This window comes from Neoarius graeffei, chromosome 2 (assembly GCF_027579695.1).
Source record: "Neoarius graeffei isolate fNeoGra1 chromosome 2, fNeoGra1.pri, whole genome shotgun sequence".
NCBI classification, from domain to species: Eukaryota; Metazoa; Chordata; class Actinopteri; order Siluriformes; family Ariidae; genus Neoarius; species Neoarius graeffei.
In genome coordinates this window covers 118,759,222-118,778,308 of record NC_083570.1, presented here as the reverse complement: position 1 = coordinate 118,778,308, position 19,087 = coordinate 118,759,222, and the positions used below count along the sequence as shown (strand labels likewise).

The window sequence follows — 19,087 nt, the reverse complement described above, 5'->3', positions numbered from 1 at the left end:
TATAGGGACAGCAACCTTGTTTTTTGGCCGGACCGAAACCGGCTTGCCATTTTTCACAATGGTACTCCATCGTGGAGATCCACTGGAAGCCACTGATCCAGCAACATACTTCCTCACAGCTACATCCATGGCAATAGACCCATCTTGACTATACTGCACTGGTGCGGTATAGCGCACCAGTTCAGTATAGTCAAGATAAAAATAAAAATAAAGTATAAAATAAAAAATAAAAATAAAGTAGCAAGTAAGTAGGATGCAAAGCACTAAGTGAGATTAATGTTTCAAGATGGCGGACACGGCTGGTTGTGCTAACTTGGTGGCTCCTGCTTTCAAACGCCAATGACTAAACCCAGAGATTTTTAAAACGGACAATGGCAAAGTCATAGTGGAGGACGAGTTTTTAAATTTCCTTGCTGTAAAAATCAAAACTTTGAGCCAGGATGAAATTGTGCTGTTGGCCACAAACACCTTTGACTCTGAGGCGATTGAAGCCTCTAAGAAAGTTCTTTTTGAAGTCTGTCCGGGGACTTTACAGTGCTGTATTGCGCACAAAGGACAGAACAGAGACGCTAACAACATAAAACTCTGCCTCAAAGTTCTAAATGAACGTGGGGAGGATATCCCCAGATTTGTGTCTCACTATTTGGATGAGCTGCCCCGGTGTCTTTCTCAAGCCTAGATGTCTCCTATTTGCCTCGGAGGATGGAGCAGCTATGTGCGGAAGTGGGAGCTTTGAAACACATAACCCAGCTCCAGACGGATGTTTGTGAAACTGTTCGTGCTGAAACGGTGGAGATTAACAGGCAAGTGACAGTATTGGAGTGTCGATCTGCTAACCCGACAACAAGTGCTGCTGCGGTGGTTACTCCAGGGTCAGAGAAGGCCTCTCATCTGGGCACCGGGAGCGTAATGGAGCCGTCGCCATTGGGGGTGAGAAGTGGCGATATGCTGCAAGAGCGGGGAGCCGCAGACCTGAAGATGACGGGAGATGCGGCGAGCGCGATGGAGCCGTCGACGTCACCGTCTGGGGTGAGAGGTGGCGATATGCTGGCCTGAAGACGACGCAGTGCTGACAAAATGGTGCCTAAACTGTGAAAGAGCTCCTCCTCAACGTGGTGTGTGCTAAATGTTCCAGTAATGCAGCTCAGCCACTGCAGTGTGTCAGCTACCAGCGACACACCCTAACTCCTCCTTTTATAAAACACCTCATTCAGCACTGAGTCTCACTTGTCTTAATTTATGAATGTAGTTTATAATCTCTTTCTTTCAAATCATGAATATGAAATCAACTGATTTTCACAAAAATGTTCATTAAATTGGTAATAAAGAAGTGATGTATGCTGTAATCCATATATAAAATCACAATAACCCATTAACAATGATACAATTTGAAGATCAATCAAGCTTCATATCAGTGAGTCTCTATAGATGTAAATTGACCCAAACTCAGGAGTGAGATGTCAGATTTTATGAGCACCATGTTTCATGTGTAAATGATGCTGAGAATGATTTACAAATAAATTAATTTGTATTCAGTTTGATAAATGAGGCTTGATTTTTGGTGCACAAATAAAAAGGTTCAGACAGAAGCGACAGCAGTGTTTTTACTTCCTGAGATTCAGCACAGCAGTCTGTCTATGTGATGTCATTTCCTCTTGCTGGTCTGAAAAATCAACTCCAAATGCTTTCACATCAGTTTCCTAAAGTCAGTGGATGATGTGGGTTGTGTCTGTAAACTGTCTCCTGCTCTGTGTCTCTGTAGACATGGCTTACAGTGGTGAGTAAACAACAATACACTTTATACACCGATCTTATAAACATGACACGTTAGCAGGGGTGTTGATTAATTCTCTACAACAGCAGCTTTTGTTCTTAAAGACCCGGTCAAGCAAACACACACAGAGGGGAGTGACGCTGCTCTCGTGTGTAAAAGTGATGGTAAAGTGATTTGGATTAAAGGGTGATGGAGGGAGAGAAAACATCCTCACTGCTGAAAATGGAGAAATCATCATTAAACACAGACATGATCCAGATGGCAGATACAGTGTGTTAAATGATAAATCCCTCCATGTCGAGAATCTGTCTCTGTCAGACTCAAGGATTTACTTCTGTAACTCTGTTCCTGTGGTCAATTTGATTGTCACTGCATTAAAAGTTGAGTCAGGAGCCAGTAAGAGTAAAACTACATTGATTTTATTTAGTATTTATTATTTACACTATATTCTACATGGGTGGCACGGTGGTGTAGTGGTTAGCGCTGTCGCCTCACAGCAAGAAGGTCCGGGTTCGAGCCCCGTGGCTGGCGAGGGCCTTTCTGTGTGGAGTTTGCATGTTCTCCCCATTGTCAGTGTGGGTTTCCTCCGGGCGCTCTGGTTTTCCCCACAGTCCAAAGACATGCAGGTTAGGTTAACTGGTGACTCTAAAGTGAATGTGAGTGTGAATGGTTGTCTGTGTCTATGTGTCAGCCCTGTGATGACCTGGCGACTTGTTCAGGGTGTACCCTGCCTTTCGCCCGTAGTCAGCTTGTCTGCGACCCTGTAGAACAGGATAAAGTGGCTAGAGATGAGATGTTTTACATGTTCACCTTTATGCATTTTTTAAGTCAGTGAATAATGTTTTTGTGAATTTTCTTCAAAATATTGCCATTGATTGAGTTGTCAGACACCCTGTACCAGTATGAGTAAATGAGCACAGTATCAGTCAGATACACTGTACCAGGATCGGCTGATCATCAACCTGCATTTTACTGCAAATTTATTGCACAGGTTGCATGATGTGTTAAATAAAGGCTCACAAATAAAAACAGGAATGCAGATATTTGTAAAAACTGTGTACATCTGAGTCCTTTTTTTGTTTTGTTTTCACAGCCGTATCGAATCAGAGCGGTACAGAGCAGGGTGACACTCTTCTGTTCTGTAAACATAATGGGAAAGTGATTTGGAGTAAAAGTGTCGATGGAGGGAGAGGGGACATCCTCACTGCTAAAAATGGAGAAATCACCATTAAACACAAACCTGATCCAGATAACAGATACAGTGTGTTAAGTGATTTATCACTCCTGATACAGAATCTGTTTCAGTCAGACTCTGGGATTTACTACTGTAACACTGTTCCTGTGGTCAATCTGACTGTCAGTCCATTAAAAGGTGAGTGTAACGTCTATAACTGTATGAATTTGTATTGTGCTCCTTTCACAGACAGGTGAGTGTGTTACAGGTTTACATCCTCACAGTGGTGTCAGAATCTTTCTCTGATCATAGATTGGATTAGATTAGGTTAGCAGGAGTGCACAAAGAACAACAAAGTACAAGAAGATAAAGAGACAGTCTGCAGGAATCTGGACAATGAGGACAATACAATAAACACATTAAACACATTAAAAACAACACAACAGCCCTGTTCTCAGTGTAGTAAAGTGTGGACATGCAGTGTGTACCGTAGTGCAGTGTTTGGTAATTTGTTCTGTTTTATATTCTGCACTAAACCCTAAAGCATTGTGTGAAACAGGAGGAAAGAGCAGAGGAAATGTCTGTGGTGAATGTCGGGGGTTAAAGTGGTTTCAGAACATGAAGACTGATAGACCAACAGGGCTTTATTTCATTTACACGAGTTCAAACCAAACTGGAAACAAAAAGAAAGTTGATATAAAGAAACTTGACACTACACACTTACACACAAATGTGTGTTAGGGCTGTGTGATGGGACACAAATATTGCATCATGATACTTAGACAGTTCTATGATACACTTTTGTATAATGATGAAAACATGATTCAGAATAAACAGATCTGACTTAGTTCTTTCAGTGTTAATGAATGTGTTTAGTGTTGTTTTTCCTCTGAACACTCGCTCACACTTACATCAAAGTACAATCCGCCCACTGGAGTGAATTTTTTATTGTGTCCTGCAGGATTCCGGTCCTGATCACAACCGCACTCCAAATAGCTGTTCATACCTGTATCTGTTCTGAGCACATAATCTGTTAAATCTCAATAATTATACATTACACGTTAAAAAAATCAACAATGTTAGAGAATTAGGTTTGGGACCAAAAGGTTACATGTTCGATTCCCTGGGCCAGCAGGAATGGTGGAAATGCCCTTGAGCAAGACACCTTAACCCCCAAAAGCACCCCAGGCTGCTCTGGGTGTGTTGTTCATTGCTCTGGATAATAGCGTCTGCTAAATGCCTGTATGAAATGTACAACGCCAATTCCAAAAAAGTTGGAACACTGTGTAAAACATAAATAAAAGCAGAATGTGATAATTTGCAGTCATGGACACTCTAATATATTTCAATGAAAATAGTACAAAGACAACATATCAAATACTGAAAATGAATTTTTTTATCTCATCTCATTATCTCTAGCCGCTTTATCCTTCAACAGGGTCGCAGGCAAGCTGGAGCCTATCCCAGCTGACTACGGGCGAAAGGCGGGGTACACCCTGGACAAGTCGCCAGGTCATCACAGGGCCAACACATAGACACAGACAACCATTCACACTCACATTCACACCTACGGTCAATTTAGAGTCACCAGTTAACCTAACCTGCATGTCTTTGGACTGTTGGGGAAACCGGAGCACCCAGAGGAAACCCACGTGGACACGGGGAGAACATGCAAATTCCGCACAGAAAGGCCCTCGTCGGCCACGGGGCTCGAACCTGGACCTTCTCGCTGTGAAGCGACAGCGCTAACCACTACACCACCGTGCTGCCCTGAATTTTTTATTGTTTTTTTTTTTTTTTTAAATATACAGTGGTGCTTGAAAGTTTGTGAACCCTTTAGAATTTTCTATATTTCTGCATAAATATGACCTAAAACATCATCGGATTTTCACACAAGTCCTAAAAGTAGATAAAGAGAGCCCAGTTAATGAAATGAGACAAAAATATTATACTTGGTCATTTATTTATTGAGGAAAATGATCCAATATTACATATCTGTGAGTGGCAAAAGTATGTGAACCTTTGCTTTCAGTATCTGGTGTGACCCCCTTGTGCAGCAACAAGTGCAACTAAACGTTTGTGGTAACTGTTGATCAGTGCTGCATACCGACTTGGAGGAATTTTAGCCCATTCCTCTGTACAGAACAGCTTCAACTCTGGGATGTTAGTGGGTTTCCTCACATGAACTGCTTGCTTCAGGTCCTTCCACAACATTTCGATTGGATTAAGGTCAGGACTTTGACTTGGCCATTCCAAAACATTAACTTTATTTTTCTTTAACCATTCTTTGGTACTGTAGAATGACTTGTGTGCTTAGGGTCATTGTCTTGCTGCATGACCCACCTTCTATTGAGATTCAGTTCATGGACAGATGTCCTGACATTTTCCTTTGGAATTCGCTGGTATAATTCAGGATTCATTGTTCCATCAATGACGGAAAGCCGTCCTGGTCCAGATGCAGCAAAACAGGCCCAAACCATGATACTACCACAACCATGTTTCACAGATGGAATAAGTTTCTTATGCTGGAATGCAGTGTTTTCCTTTCTCCAAACATAACGCTTCTCATGTAAACCAGAAAGTTCTATTTTGGTCTCATCCGTCCACAGAACATTTTTCCAATAGCCTTCTGGCTTGTCCACATGATCTTTAGCAAGCTGCAGATGAGCAGCAATATTCTTTTTAGAGAGCAGTGGCTTTCTCCTTGCAACCCTGCCATGCACAACACTGTTGTTCAGTGTTCTCCTGATGGTGGACTCATGAACATTAAAATTAGCCAATGTGAGAGAAGCCTTCAGTTGCTTAGAAGTTACCATGGAGTCCTTTGTGACTTCGCCGACTATTACACGCCTTGCTCTTGGAGTGATTTTTGTTGGTCGACCACTCCTGGGGAGGGTAACAACAGTCTTGAATTTCCTCCATTTGTACACAATCTGTCTGACTGTGGATAGGTAGAGTCCAAACTCTTTAGAGATGGTTTTGTAACCTTTTCCAGCCTGATAAGCATCAACAATGCTTTTTCTGAGGTCCTCAGAAATCTCCATTGTTCGTACCATGATACACTTCCACAAACATGTGTTGTGAAGATGATACTTTGATAGATCCCTGTTCTTTAAATAAAAGAGGGTGCCCACTCACACCTGATAGTCATCCCATTGATTGAAAACACCTGACTCCTATTTCACCTTCAAATTAACTGCTAATCCTAGAGGTTCACATACTTTTGCCACTCACAGATATGTAATATTGGATCATTTTCCTCAATAAATAAATGACCAATATAATATTTATGTAATATTATATATAAATATATATAAGTATAATATTTTTGTCTCATTTGTTTAAATGGGTTCTCTTTATCTCCAGTGGTGCTTGAAAGTTTGTGAACCCTTTAGATTTTTCTATATTTCTGCAGAAATATGACCTAAAGCATCATCAGATTTTCACACAAGTCCTAAAAGTAGATAAAGAGAACCCAGTTAAACAAATGTTGTGGAAGGACCTGAAGCGATCAGTTCATGTGAGGAAACCCACCAACATCCCAGAGTTGAAGCTGTTCTGTACAGAGGAATGGGCTAAAATTCCTCCAAGCTGGTGTGCAGGACTGATCAACAGTTACCGCAAAAGGTTACCTGCAGTTATTGCTGCACAAAGGAGTCACACCAGATACTGAAAGCAAAGGTTCACATACTTTTGCCACTCACAGATATGTCATATTGGATCATTTTCCTTAATAAATAAATGACTCAGTATAATATGTTTGTCTCATTTGTTTAACTGCATTCTCTTTATCTACTTTTAGGACTTGTGTGAAAATCTGATGATGTTTTAGGTCATATTTATGGAGAAATATAGAAAATTCTAAAGGGTTCATAAACTTTCAAGCACCACTGTATGCTCACGTTGAATTTGATGTCAGCAACACGTTTCAGAAAAGTTGGGACAGGGACGTGTTTACCACTGTGTTGCATCACCTCTACTTTTACCAACACTCTGTAAACATTGGGGAACTGAAGAGACCAATTGCTGTAGTTTTGAAAGAGAAATGATGTCCTATTCTTGCCTGACAAACAATTTCAGCTGCTCAACAGTTCGGGGTCACCTTTGTCATATTTGGTGCTTCGTAATGCACCAAATGTTTTAAATGGGAGACAGCTCTGGACTGCAGCAGGCCAGTTTAGCACCTGGACTCTTTTACTATGGAGCCATGCAGTTTTATTATGTGCAGAAAGTGGTTTGGCATTGTCTTGCTGAAAGAAAGAAGGCCTTCCCTGAAAAAGATTCTGTCTGGATGGCATCATATTGCTCTGAAACATGTATATATCATTCAGCATTAATGATGCCTTCCCAAATGTACAAACTATCCATGTCATGTGCACTAATGCCCCCTCATACCATCACAGATGCTGGCTTTTGAGCTGTGAGCTGATAACAAGCTGGATGGTTCCTCTCCTCTTTAGCCTGGAGGACATGGTGTTCATGATTTCTAAAAAGAGTTTCTACTTTTGATTTGTCAGACCTCAGGACAGTTTTCCACTTCGCCTCAGTCCATCATAAAAGAGCTCGGGCCCAGAGAAGGGGGCGGGGTTTCTGGATATTGTTTATATCTGGTTTTAACTTGCATTTGTGGATGCAGTAATGAAGTGTTTTCACAGGCAATGGTTTAATGAAGTGTTCCTGAGCCCATACAGTGATTTCCACTACAGACACGTGTCTGCTTTTAATGCAGTGTCTCCTGAGGGCCTGAAGATCACAGGCATCCAATGTCAGTTTTCAGCCTTGTCTCTTGCATACAGAGATTTCTCCACATTCTCTGAATCTTCAAATAATATTATGGACCATCGATGATGTGACCCCCAAATTCTTTGCAGTTTTACACTGAGGAACGTTATTCTTAAATTGTTGCACTGTTTGCCCACACAGTCTTTCACAGAGTGATGAACCCCTCCCCATCTTTACTTCTGAGAGACTCTGTCTCTTTAAGATGCTCTTTTTATACCCAATCATCTTACTGACCTGTTGACAATTAACCTATTTTTTTAAGCATTACACAGCTTTTTAAGTCTTTTGTTGCCCCTGTCTCAACTTTTCTGAAATGTGTTGCTGACATCAAATTCAAAATGAGCATACATTTTTCAAAAAACAATTAAATTTCTCAGTTTCAACATTTGATATGTTGTCTTTGTCCTATTTTCAATGAAATTTAGGGTTTCCATGATTTGCAAATCTTCACATTCTGTTTTTTTATTTACAGTTTGCACAGTGTCCCAACTTTTTTGGAATTGTGGTTGTAATGTAATAATGCATTCACATTTAGTTACATCCCTACAGAGAGCATCAGTGAGGGGAACACACCCACACAGACGACTCAGACAAGAACAACCAGCACCGGAGAGATTCACGGTGAAAATGGAGCTTTTCAAAACAACATTCACAACACCAGTGTCGAAGATCATCAAGGATCTTCAGATATCAGTACTCCAGGTGAGAGGTCTAGTATGCTTTTCACACGAAATCACATGTGTGAGAAGCATGGAAAGTTATAATTTGTTGTTACAAACTTAAAATGTGGGTGGTGTCAAAGGTCAGCATAATGTAGTCTCATTGATGGGTTTCCTGTATCTTGATTGGCTTGCTGCTCCTGACACCACAATGTAGCTGGATGTACAAAACATGGTTGAAAAATAGCAGGGTGCAAAGCCTGTGGTAACAAAAATAATAAACATGATAAGGGAAAACATTTTTTTTTTTTCAGATTTCATTGCCGACACCCGAGCGATGTAAACGACTTGCTAAACAGTGGTTCCACAACTTGGGAACAGGTCACACTTTAGAAAGTCTCCTTTGGCAGAAATTCTGTTTGTGAGGACCATTTTGAGTCCAATTGTTTTGAAAGGAATCTCCAGGCTGAGCTCTTGGGCTACGCAGGTCACGTTAGACTCAAACTAGATGCTGTGCCAACAATATTCCAACACCATCTACGGAAAAGGGATTCAGGCCATGCAAGCTGATGAGCTGGAATAGTACAGACGTTCAGAGATTATATATATATTTAGGCACTGCCTTAAAGCAGAACTCCAGATGAGTGTAAAATGTGTTCGTAAATAATCCCACATTATTAAAAAAAAAGCTACTTAAAAAGTGCTGGATAAAAAAAAAACCTTCTGTAAATAAAGATACAAATGTAATTGGCTGGTCCGCCACACTTTGCTCGGCTCCACTATAAACTCACACTCGGCTTCAAGCTGTAACTCGCCTATATTTAGACCATATACATTATTGTGACACAATTCATGTCTATATCTGCATTAACAAATGCCATAAATAAATAAATAGACTTTATAGCTAGGATGGACACACACATATACATAAACATGCGCACACTGAGTTTCTGTATATAATCGGCTGCTTACTGATTGAGGAGTTCTCCATCTGGTGCTGTCCCTCTCACATCAGGCTACCATGCGATCATGCTACACACAGGCTATCATACAATCCTGTGACTGTCCCTGCATTATATCACATAAGTTTGTGCTCTTTACAACAAACACATTCAGTGTCAGTTTTCCGCTTGGCACACTTTCCACATCAGCACCAGATCACTGACGAACCCTTTTTCCTACCTTCCCACCTTTGCACTTGCAAAGCACTGCCAATTCCATCATTAAAATCATCTGATGATTTGCTGCTGAAATCATTTCCCAGATGTGGATAGTCCTTTTTCTTGATGTTCACACAGATATCCAGTTTCTCCACTGTCCATACTGACTTGAAGATAGCTCTTTTTCATCTGACTTAATCCAGGCTAACAAGTATCTTTACACTGGCTACAGGTGGTGATATGACTGATATTTTCAACTCATCCACCTGTAGCCTGAAACTATTGATGATGCTAACATTGGCATGGATTAAAAATATTACATCAAAATAAATTTTCAGTTTTGGTTAAATATCAGAAATACAGGATAATGTTATTTACAGAACACATGAGTAAATTGCTGTTGTTTTTCTACACTAAGATGTGTGTAAGTCTAGATAAGTCTTCTTGCTTTGTCTGTGTGTTAAACAGGTTGTGAATTGTTATAGTACACTGCTATTTGTGTTTTACTTTAAAAAAAACCCACACACACTGAAGTACACAGTGGAAATTTCACATTATCTCTTGATCTGATGATGGCCTACATTTCGGATGTGTAAACTGTCACACTTCTGTTTCAGTCAACAAAACCACAGACTGACAATGAGCTATTGTGCTTTACACTCATCTACATTTGTGTCACCTCCTCTCTGACCACAAGCTGGATGTAACAAGTGTTCTAGGTGGGTGGAGCACAGAAGCACGGCACGCCAGAACTGAGTTCTCAAAAACTCTTTATTTAGCTTTTCAGCTTAAATCACACACACAAGTATCCAGGTTGGGGAGAAGCTCCCTTCCTCCGCTCTCCCTCTCCTCTTTATAGGGCACGGTCACTGGGGAAGACACACAAACACAGGTTAATTCCCATCAGGTGCAGTGATTCTGCCACTTACCTTCCCTGACTCCGCCCTCCATTCACAGACCGACGCTTGACCACGCCCCCACTGCCACATACCCCCCACCGCCCGACTCAGGCTGGGCAGCCGTCTGGCCTGCAGCCGACTCCCCCCTCCCCCCCGACAGGAGAGGAAGTCCGCCACAACCATCTGCGCTCCCGGCCTGTGGACCACCTCGAACTTAAACGGCTTGAGTGCCAGATACCAACGGGTGATCCGCGCGTTGGCATCCTTCATGCAGTGGAGCCACTGCAGGGATGCATGGTCCGACCAGAGGGTGAAAAGGCGCCCCAGCAGATCGTAGCGGAGGGCGAGGACCACCCACTTGATGGTGAGGCATTCCTTCTCTATGGTGCTGTACCTGCCCTCATGCACCAATAGCTTACGGCTGATGTACAGCACTGGATGGTCCTCCCCCTCCACCTCCTGGGACAGAACCACCCCCAGCCCTCTGTCTGATGCGTCCGTCTGTAAAACAAAGGGGAGAGAAAAGTCAGGGAAGTGTAACAGTGGACCCCCACACAATACAGCCTTTACCTTTGAAAAAGCCCGCTGGCATTGCTCCGTCCACTGGACCGGATCCGGTGCCCCCTTTTTAGTCAGATCAGTCAGCGGGCTGGTGATGTCCGAATAATTAGGTATAAACCTACGATAGTAGCCAGCCAGCCCCAGGAACTGCCTCACCCCCTTTTTGGTCTTGGGCCTCGGGCAGGCCGCAATCGCTGCTGTCTTATTGATTTGGGGACCCACCTGCCCATTGCCCAAGTGGAAGCCCAGATACCGTACTTCCACCCACCCAATCGCACACTTCTTCGGGTTGGCTGTGAGCCCCGCTCGCCTCAGCAACCCCAGGATGGCCCTCAGGTGTTTTAGGTGCCGTGGCCAGTCATTACTATAAATAATGTCGTCTAGGTATGCGGCCACATAGGTGGCATGGGGGTGGAGGACCCTATCCATCAGCCGCTGGAATGTAGCAGGCGCCCCAAACAATCCAAACGGAAGTGTGACGAACTGGTGTAAGCCAAACGGTGTGGAAAAGGCCGTTTTCTCACGGGATAGTGGAGTCAAGGGGATCTGCCAATATCCCTTTGTCAAATCCAGTGTCGAATAAAAATGAGCCGTGCCTAGTCGATCGAGCAACTCGTCAATACGAGGCATTGGGTATGCCTCAATTTTAGACACCGCGTTAATTTTTCTATAGTCCACACAGAACCGGACCGACCCGTCGGCCTTGGGAACCAAGACCACCGGACTGCTCCAGTCAATGTGGGACTCCTTGATGATGCCCATTTCGAGCATGGCCTCGAGTTCTTCCTGAACCACCTTTTTCTTTTGTTTGGGCAGTCTGTAAGGGCGGCTGCGCACTACCACCCCCGAGGGTGTCTCAATGTGGTGTTCTATGAGGTGGGTGTGGCCGGGCAGGGGTGAGAACACGTCAGAAAATTCTGTTTGCAACTGGGCAACCTCCGTGAGCTGGGTCGGGGAGAGGTGGGCTCCACAGGGGACCGGAGCAGTGGGTGATGCCAATTTTCCCTTTTGAACCTCTGGCCCCAGCTCTGCCTTTTCTGGAACCACTGACACCAGCACCACGGGGACCTCCTCACTCCAACATTTTAACAGATTGAGGTGGTATACCTGTAATGCCCCGCCCCTGTCTGTTCGCCTCACCTCATAGTCGATGTCCCCATCTCGCCGTGTGATCTCAAAGGGTCCTTGCCACCTGACGATTAATTTAGAGCTTGACTTGGGCAATAACATGAGTACTTCTTCTCCCGGTGTGAATTCCCTAAGGCGCGTGCCCCTGTTGTACAGGCGAACTTGACGTTCTTGAGCCTGCCGCAAATTCTCCTGGGTTAGGTGTGTGAGTGTGTGGAGTTTTGCGTGCAGGTCAATAACGTATTGAATTTGATTTTTGCTCGGGGAAGGTCCCTCCTCCCAATTTTCCTGCAGCACATCTAGGATGTCACGCGGCTTACGCCCATATAATAATTCAAATGGGGAGAACCCTGTGGGACCTCTTGCACTGAGAAAAGCAGGGGCTCGAGCCATTTATCCCAGTTATGTGCGTCCTCGCTTACAAATTTTTTAATTATATTTTTGAGGTGCAATTAAACCGTTCGACTAAACTGTCCATTTGTGGGTGATAAACGCTGGTGCGGATCGGCTTGATTCCCAATAACCCATACAGTTCGCGCAGTGTGCGTGACATAAACGTAGTGCCTTGATCAGTCAGAATCTCTTTCGGGATTCCGACTGTTCAGAGCACATAGTCTGTTAAATCTCAATAATTATAGATTACACGTTAGAAAAATCAACAATGTTAGAGAATTAGATTTGGGACCAAATGGTTACATGTTCGATTCCCTGGGCCAGCAGGAATGGTGGAAATGCCCTTGAGCAAGACACCGTAACCCCCAAAAGCACCCAAGGCTACTCTGGGTGTGTTGTTCATTGCTCTGGATAATAGCGTCTGCTAAATGCCTGTATGAAATGTACAACGCCAACTCCAAAAAATTTGGAACAAAGTGTAAAACATAAATAAAAGCAGAATGTGATAATTTGCAGTCATGGAAACTCTAATATATTTCAATGAAAATGGTACAAAGACAACATATCAAATACTGAAAATGAATTTTTTATCTCATCTCATTATCTCTAGCCGCTTTATCCTTCTACAGGGTCGCAGGCAAGCTGGAGCCTATCCCAGCTGACTACGGGCGAAAGGCGGGGTACACCCTGGACAAGTCGCCAGGTCATCACAGGGCCAACACATAGACACAGACAACCATTCACATTCACACCTACGGTCAATTTAGAGTCACCAGTTAACCTAACCTGCATGTCTTTGGACTGTTGGGGAAACCGGAGCACCCAGAGGAAACCCACGCGGACACGGGGAGAACATGCAAACTCCGCACAGAAAGGCCCTCGTTGGCCACGGGGCTCGAAACTGGACCTTCTTGCTGTGAGGCGACAGCGCTAACCACTACACCACCGTGCTGCCCTGAATTTTTTATTGTTTTTTAAAAAATATACAGTGGTGCTTGAAAGTTTGTGAATCCTTTAGAATTTTCTATTTTTCTGCATAAATATGACCTAAAACATCATCGGATTTTCACACAAGTCCTAAAAGTAGATAAAGAGAACCCAGTTAATGAAATGAGACAAAAATATTATACTTGGTCATTTATTTATTGAGGAAAATGATCCAATATTACATATCTGTGAGTGGCAAAAGTATGTGAACCTTTGCTTTCAGTATCTGGTGTGACCCCCTTGTGCAGCAACAACTGCAAATAAACGTTTGCGGTAACTGTTGATCAGTGCTGCACACCGACTTGGAGGAATTTTAGCCCATTCCTCTGTACAGAACAGCTTCAACTCTGGGATGTTAGTAGGTTTCCTCACATGAACTGCTTGCTTCAGGTCCTTCCACAACATTTCGATTGGATTAAGGTCAGGACTTTGACTTAGCCATTCCAAAACATTAACTTTATTCTTCTTTAACCATTCTTTGGTACTGTAGAATGACTTGTGTGCTTAGGGTCATTGTCTTGCTGCATGACCCACCTTCTCTTGAGATTCAGTTCATGGACAGATGTCCTGACATTTTCCTTTGGAATTCGCTGGTATAATTCAGGATTCATTGTTCCATCAATGACGGAAAGCCAACCTGGTCCAGATGCAGCAAAACAGGCCCAAACCATGATACTACCACAACCATGTTTCACAGATGGAATAAGGTTCTTATGCTGGAATGCAGTGTTTTCCTTTCTCCAAACACAACGCTTCTTATGTAAACCAGAAAGTTCTATTTTGGTCTCATCCGTCCACAAAACATTTTTCCAATAGCCTTCTGGCTTGTCCACATGATCTTTAGCAAGCTGCAGATGAGCAGCAATATTCTTTTTAGAGAGCAGTGGCTTTCTCCTTGCAACCCTGCCATGCACAACACTGTTGTTCAGTGTTCTCCTGCTGGTGGACTCATGAACATTAACATTAGCCAATGTGAGAGAGGCCTTCAGTTGCTTAGAAGTTACCATGGAGTCCTTTGTGACTTCGCCGACTATTACATGCCTTGGTCTTGGAGTGATTTTTGTTGGTCGACCACTCCTGGGGAGGGTAACAACAGCCTTGAATTTCCTCCATTTGTACACAATCTGTCTGACTGTGGATTGGTGGAGTCCAACTCTTTAGAGATGGTTTTGTAACCTTTTCCAGCCTGATAAGCATCAACAATGCTTTTTCTGAGGTCCTCAGAAATCTCCATTGTTCGTACCATGATACACTTCCACAAACATGTGTTGTGAAGATGAGACTTTGATAGATCCCTGTTCTTTAAATAAAAGAGGGTGCCCACTCACACCTGATTGTCATCCCATTGATTGAAAACACCTGACTCCTATTTCACCTTCAAATTAACTGCTAATCCTAGAGGTTCACATACTTTTGCCACTCACAGATATGTAATATTGGATCACTTTCCTCAATAAATAAATGACCAATATAATATTTATGTAATATTATATATAAATATATATAAGTATAACATTTTTGTCTCATTTGTTTAAATGGGTTCTCTTTATCTCCAGTGGTGCTTGAAAGTTTGTGAACCCTTTAGAATTTTCTATATTTCTGCAGAAATATGACCTAAAGCATCATCAGATTTTCACACAAGTCCTAAAAGTAGATAAAGAGAACCCAGTTAAACAAATGTTGTGGAAGGACCTGAAGCGATCAGTTCATGTGAGGAAACCCACCAACATCCCAGAGTTGAAGCTGTTCTGTACAGAGGAATGGGCTAAAATTCCTCCAAGCCAGTGTGCAGGACTGATCAACAGTTACCGCAAAAGGTTACTTGCAGTTATTGCTGCACAAAGGAGTCACACCAGATACTGAAAGCAAAAGTTCACATACTTTTGCCACTCACAGATCTGTCATATTGGATCATTTTCCTTAATAAATAAATGACTCAGTATAATATGTTTGTCTCATTTGTTTAACTGCATTCTCTTTATCTACTTTTAGGACTTGTGTGAAAATCTGATGATGTTTTAGGTCATATTTATGGAGAAATATAGAAAATTCTAAAGGGTTCATAAACTTTCAAGCACCACTGTATGCTCACATTGAATTTGATGTCAGCAACACGTTTCAGAAAAGTTGGGACAGGGACGTGTTTACCACTGTGTTGCATCACCTCTACTTTTACCAACACTCTGTAAACATTGGGGAACTGAAGAGACCAATTGCTGTAGTTTTGAAAGAGAAATGTTGTGCTATTCTTGCCTGACAAACAATTTCAGTTGCTCAACAGTTCGGGGTCACCTTTGTCATATTTGGTGCTTCATAATGCACCAAATGTTTTAAATGGGAGACAGCTCTGGACTGCAGCAGGCCAGTTTAGCACCTGGACTCTTTTACTATGGAGCCATGCAGTTTTATTATGTGCAGGAAGTGGTTTGGCATTGTCTTGCTGAAAGAAAGAAGGCCTTCCCTGAAAAAGATTCTGTCTGGATGGCATCATATTGCTCTGAAACATGTATATATCATTCAGCATTAATGATGCCTTCCCAAATGTACATACTATCCATGTCATGTGCACTAATGCCCCCTCATACCATCACAGATGCTGGCTTTTGAGCTGTGAACTGATAACAAGCTGGATGGTTCCTCTCCTCTTTAGCCTGGAGGACATAGTGTTCATGATTTCTAAAAAGAGTTTCTACTTTTGATTTGTGAGACCTCAGGACAGTTTTCCACTTCGCCTCAGTCCATCATAAAAGAGCTCGGGCCCAGAGAAGGGGGCGGGGTTTCTGGATATTGTTTATATCTGGTTTTAACTTGCATTTGTGGATGCAGTAATGAAGTGTTTTCACAGGCAATGGTTTAATGAAGTGTTCCTGAGCCCCTACAGTGATTTCTACTGCAGACACATATCTGCTTTTAATGCAGTGTCTCCTGAGGGCCTGAAGATCACAGGCATCCAATGTCAGTTTTCAGCCTTGTCGCTTGCATACAGAGATTTCTCCACATTCTCTGAATCTTCTAATTATATTATGGACCATAGATGATGTGACCCCCAAATTCTTTCCAGTTTTACACTGAGGAACGTTATTCTTAAATTGTTGCACTGTTTGCCCACACAGTCTTTCACAGAGCGGTGAACCCCTCCCCATCTTTACTTCTGAGAGACTCTGTCTCTTTAAGATGCTCTTTTTATACCCAATCATCTTACTGACCTGTTGACAATTAACCTATTTTTTTAAGCATTACACAGCTTTTTAAGTCTTTTGTTGCCCTGTCTCAACTTTTCTGAAATGTGCTGCTGACATCAAATTCAAAATGAGCATACATTTTTCAAAAAACAATTAAATTTCTCAGTTTCAACATTTGATATGTTGTCTTTGTCCTATTTTCAATGAAATTTAGGGTTTCCATGATTTGCAAATCTTCACATTCTGTTTTTTTATTTACAGTTTGCACAGTGTCCCAACTTTTTTGGAATTGTGGTTGTAATGTAATAATGCATTCACATTTAGTTACATCCCTACAGAGAGCATCAGTGAGGGGAACACACCCACACAGACGACTCAGACAAGAACAACCAGCACCGGAGAGATTCACGGTGAAAATGGAGCTTTTCAAAACAACATTCACAACACCAGTGTCGAAGATCATCAAGGATCTTCAGATATCAGTACTCCAGGTGAGAGGTCTAGTATGCTTTTCACACGAAATCACATGTGTGAGAAGCATGGAAAGTTATAATTTGTTGTTACAAACTTAAAATGTGGGTGGTGTCAAAGGTCAGCATAATGTAGTCTCATTGATGGGTTTCCTGTATCTTGATTGGCTTGCTGCTCCTGACACCACAATGTAGCTGGATGTACAAAACATGGTTGAAAAATAGCAGGGTGCAAAGCCTGTGGTAACAAAAATAATAAACATGATAAGGGAAAACATTTTTTTTTTCAGATTTCATTGCCGACACCCGAGCGATGTAAACGACTTGCTAAACAGTGGTTCCACAACTTGGGAACAGGTCACACTTTAGAAAGTCTCCTTTGGCAGAAATTCTGTTTGTGAGGACCATTTTGAGTCCAATTGTTTTGAAAGGAATCTCCAGGCTGAGCTCTTGGGCTACGCAGGTCACGTTAGACTCAAACTAGATGCTGTGCCAACAATATTCCAACACCATCTACGGAAAAGGGATTCAGGCCATGCAAGCTGATGAGCTTGAATAGTACAGACGTTCAGAGATAAAATATATATATATATATATATATATATATATATATATATATATATATATATATATATATATATATATATATTTAGGCACTGCCTAAAAGCAGAGCTCCAGATGAGTGTAAAATGGGTTCGTAAATAATCCCACATTATTTAAAAAAAAAAGCTACTTAAAAAGTACTGGATAAAAAAAACCCTTCTGTAAATAAAGATACAAATGTACAACCCCGATTCCAAAAAAGCTGGGACAAAGTAAAAATTGTAAATAAAAACGGAATTCAATAATTTACAAATCTCAAAAACTGATATTGTATTCACGATAGAACATAGACAACATATCAAATGTCGAAAGTGAGACATTTTGAAATTTCATGCCAAATATTGGCTCATTTGAAATTTCATGACAGCAACACATCTCAAAAAAGTTGGGACAGGGGCAATAAGAGGCTGGAAAAGTTAAATGTACAAAAAAGGAACAGCTGGAGGACCAAATCGCAACTCATTAGATCAATTGGCAATAGGTCATTAACATGACTGGGTATAAAAAGAGCATCTTGGAGTGGCAGCGGCTCTCAGAAGTAAAGATGGGAAGAGGATCACCAATCCCCCTAATTCTGCACCGACAAATAGTGGAGCAATATCAGAAAGGAGTTCGACAGTGTAAAATTGCAAAGAGTTTGAACATATCATCATCTACAGTGCATAATATCATCAAAAGATTCAGAGAATCTGGAAGAATCTCTGTGTGTAAGGGTCAAGGCCGGAAAACCATACTGGGTGCCCGTGATCTTCGGGCCCTTAGACGGCACTGCATCACATACAGGCATGCTTCTGTATTGGAAATCACAAAATGAGCTCAGGAATATTTCCAGAGAACATTATCTGTGAACACAATTCACTGTGCCATCTGCTGTTGCCAGCTAAAACTCTATAGTTCAAAGAAGAAGCCATATCTAAACATGATCCAGAAGCGCAGACGTCTTCTCTGGGCCAAGGCTCATTTAAAATGGACTGTGACAAAGTGGAAAACTGTTCTGTGGTCAGACGAATCAAAATTTGATGTTCTTCATGGAAATCAGGGACGCCGTGTCATTCGGACTAAAGAGGAGAAGGACGACCTAAGTTGTTATCAGCGCTCAGTTCAGAAGCCTGCATCTCTGATGGTATGGGGTTGCATTAGTGTGTGTGGCATGGGCAGCTTACGCATCTGGAAAGACACCATCAATGCTGAAAGGTATATCCAGGTTCTAGAGCAACATATGCTCCCATCCAGATGACGTCTCTTTCAGGGAAGACCTTGCATTTTCCAACATGACAATGCCAAACCACATACTGCATCAATTACAGCATCATGG

At 42.1% G+C, this 19,087-nt stretch overlaps 1 protein-coding gene across 1 annotated transcript in view; it reads left to right on the top strand.

Annotated features, from left to right (window-relative positions):
- The first annotated feature begins 1,715 nt into the window (after positions 1-1,715).
- LOC132870783 (uncharacterized) overlaps positions 1,716-19,087 on the top strand; it is a 74,356-nt gene continuing 56,984 nt past the window's right edge. Inside the window, exons 1-5 of the mRNA XM_060904645.1 lie at positions 1,716-1,777; positions 2,868-3,146; positions 8,266-8,432; positions 8,704-8,770; positions 17,038-17,190. Of these exons, the coding sequence (XP_060760628.1) occupies positions 1,717-1,777; positions 2,868-3,146; positions 8,266-8,432; positions 8,704-8,770; positions 17,038-17,190 (727 nt within the window). The 5' untranslated portion in view covers position 1,716. The remainder of the gene's footprint in view (positions 1,778-2,867; positions 3,147-8,265; positions 8,433-8,703; positions 8,771-17,037; positions 17,191-19,087) is intronic.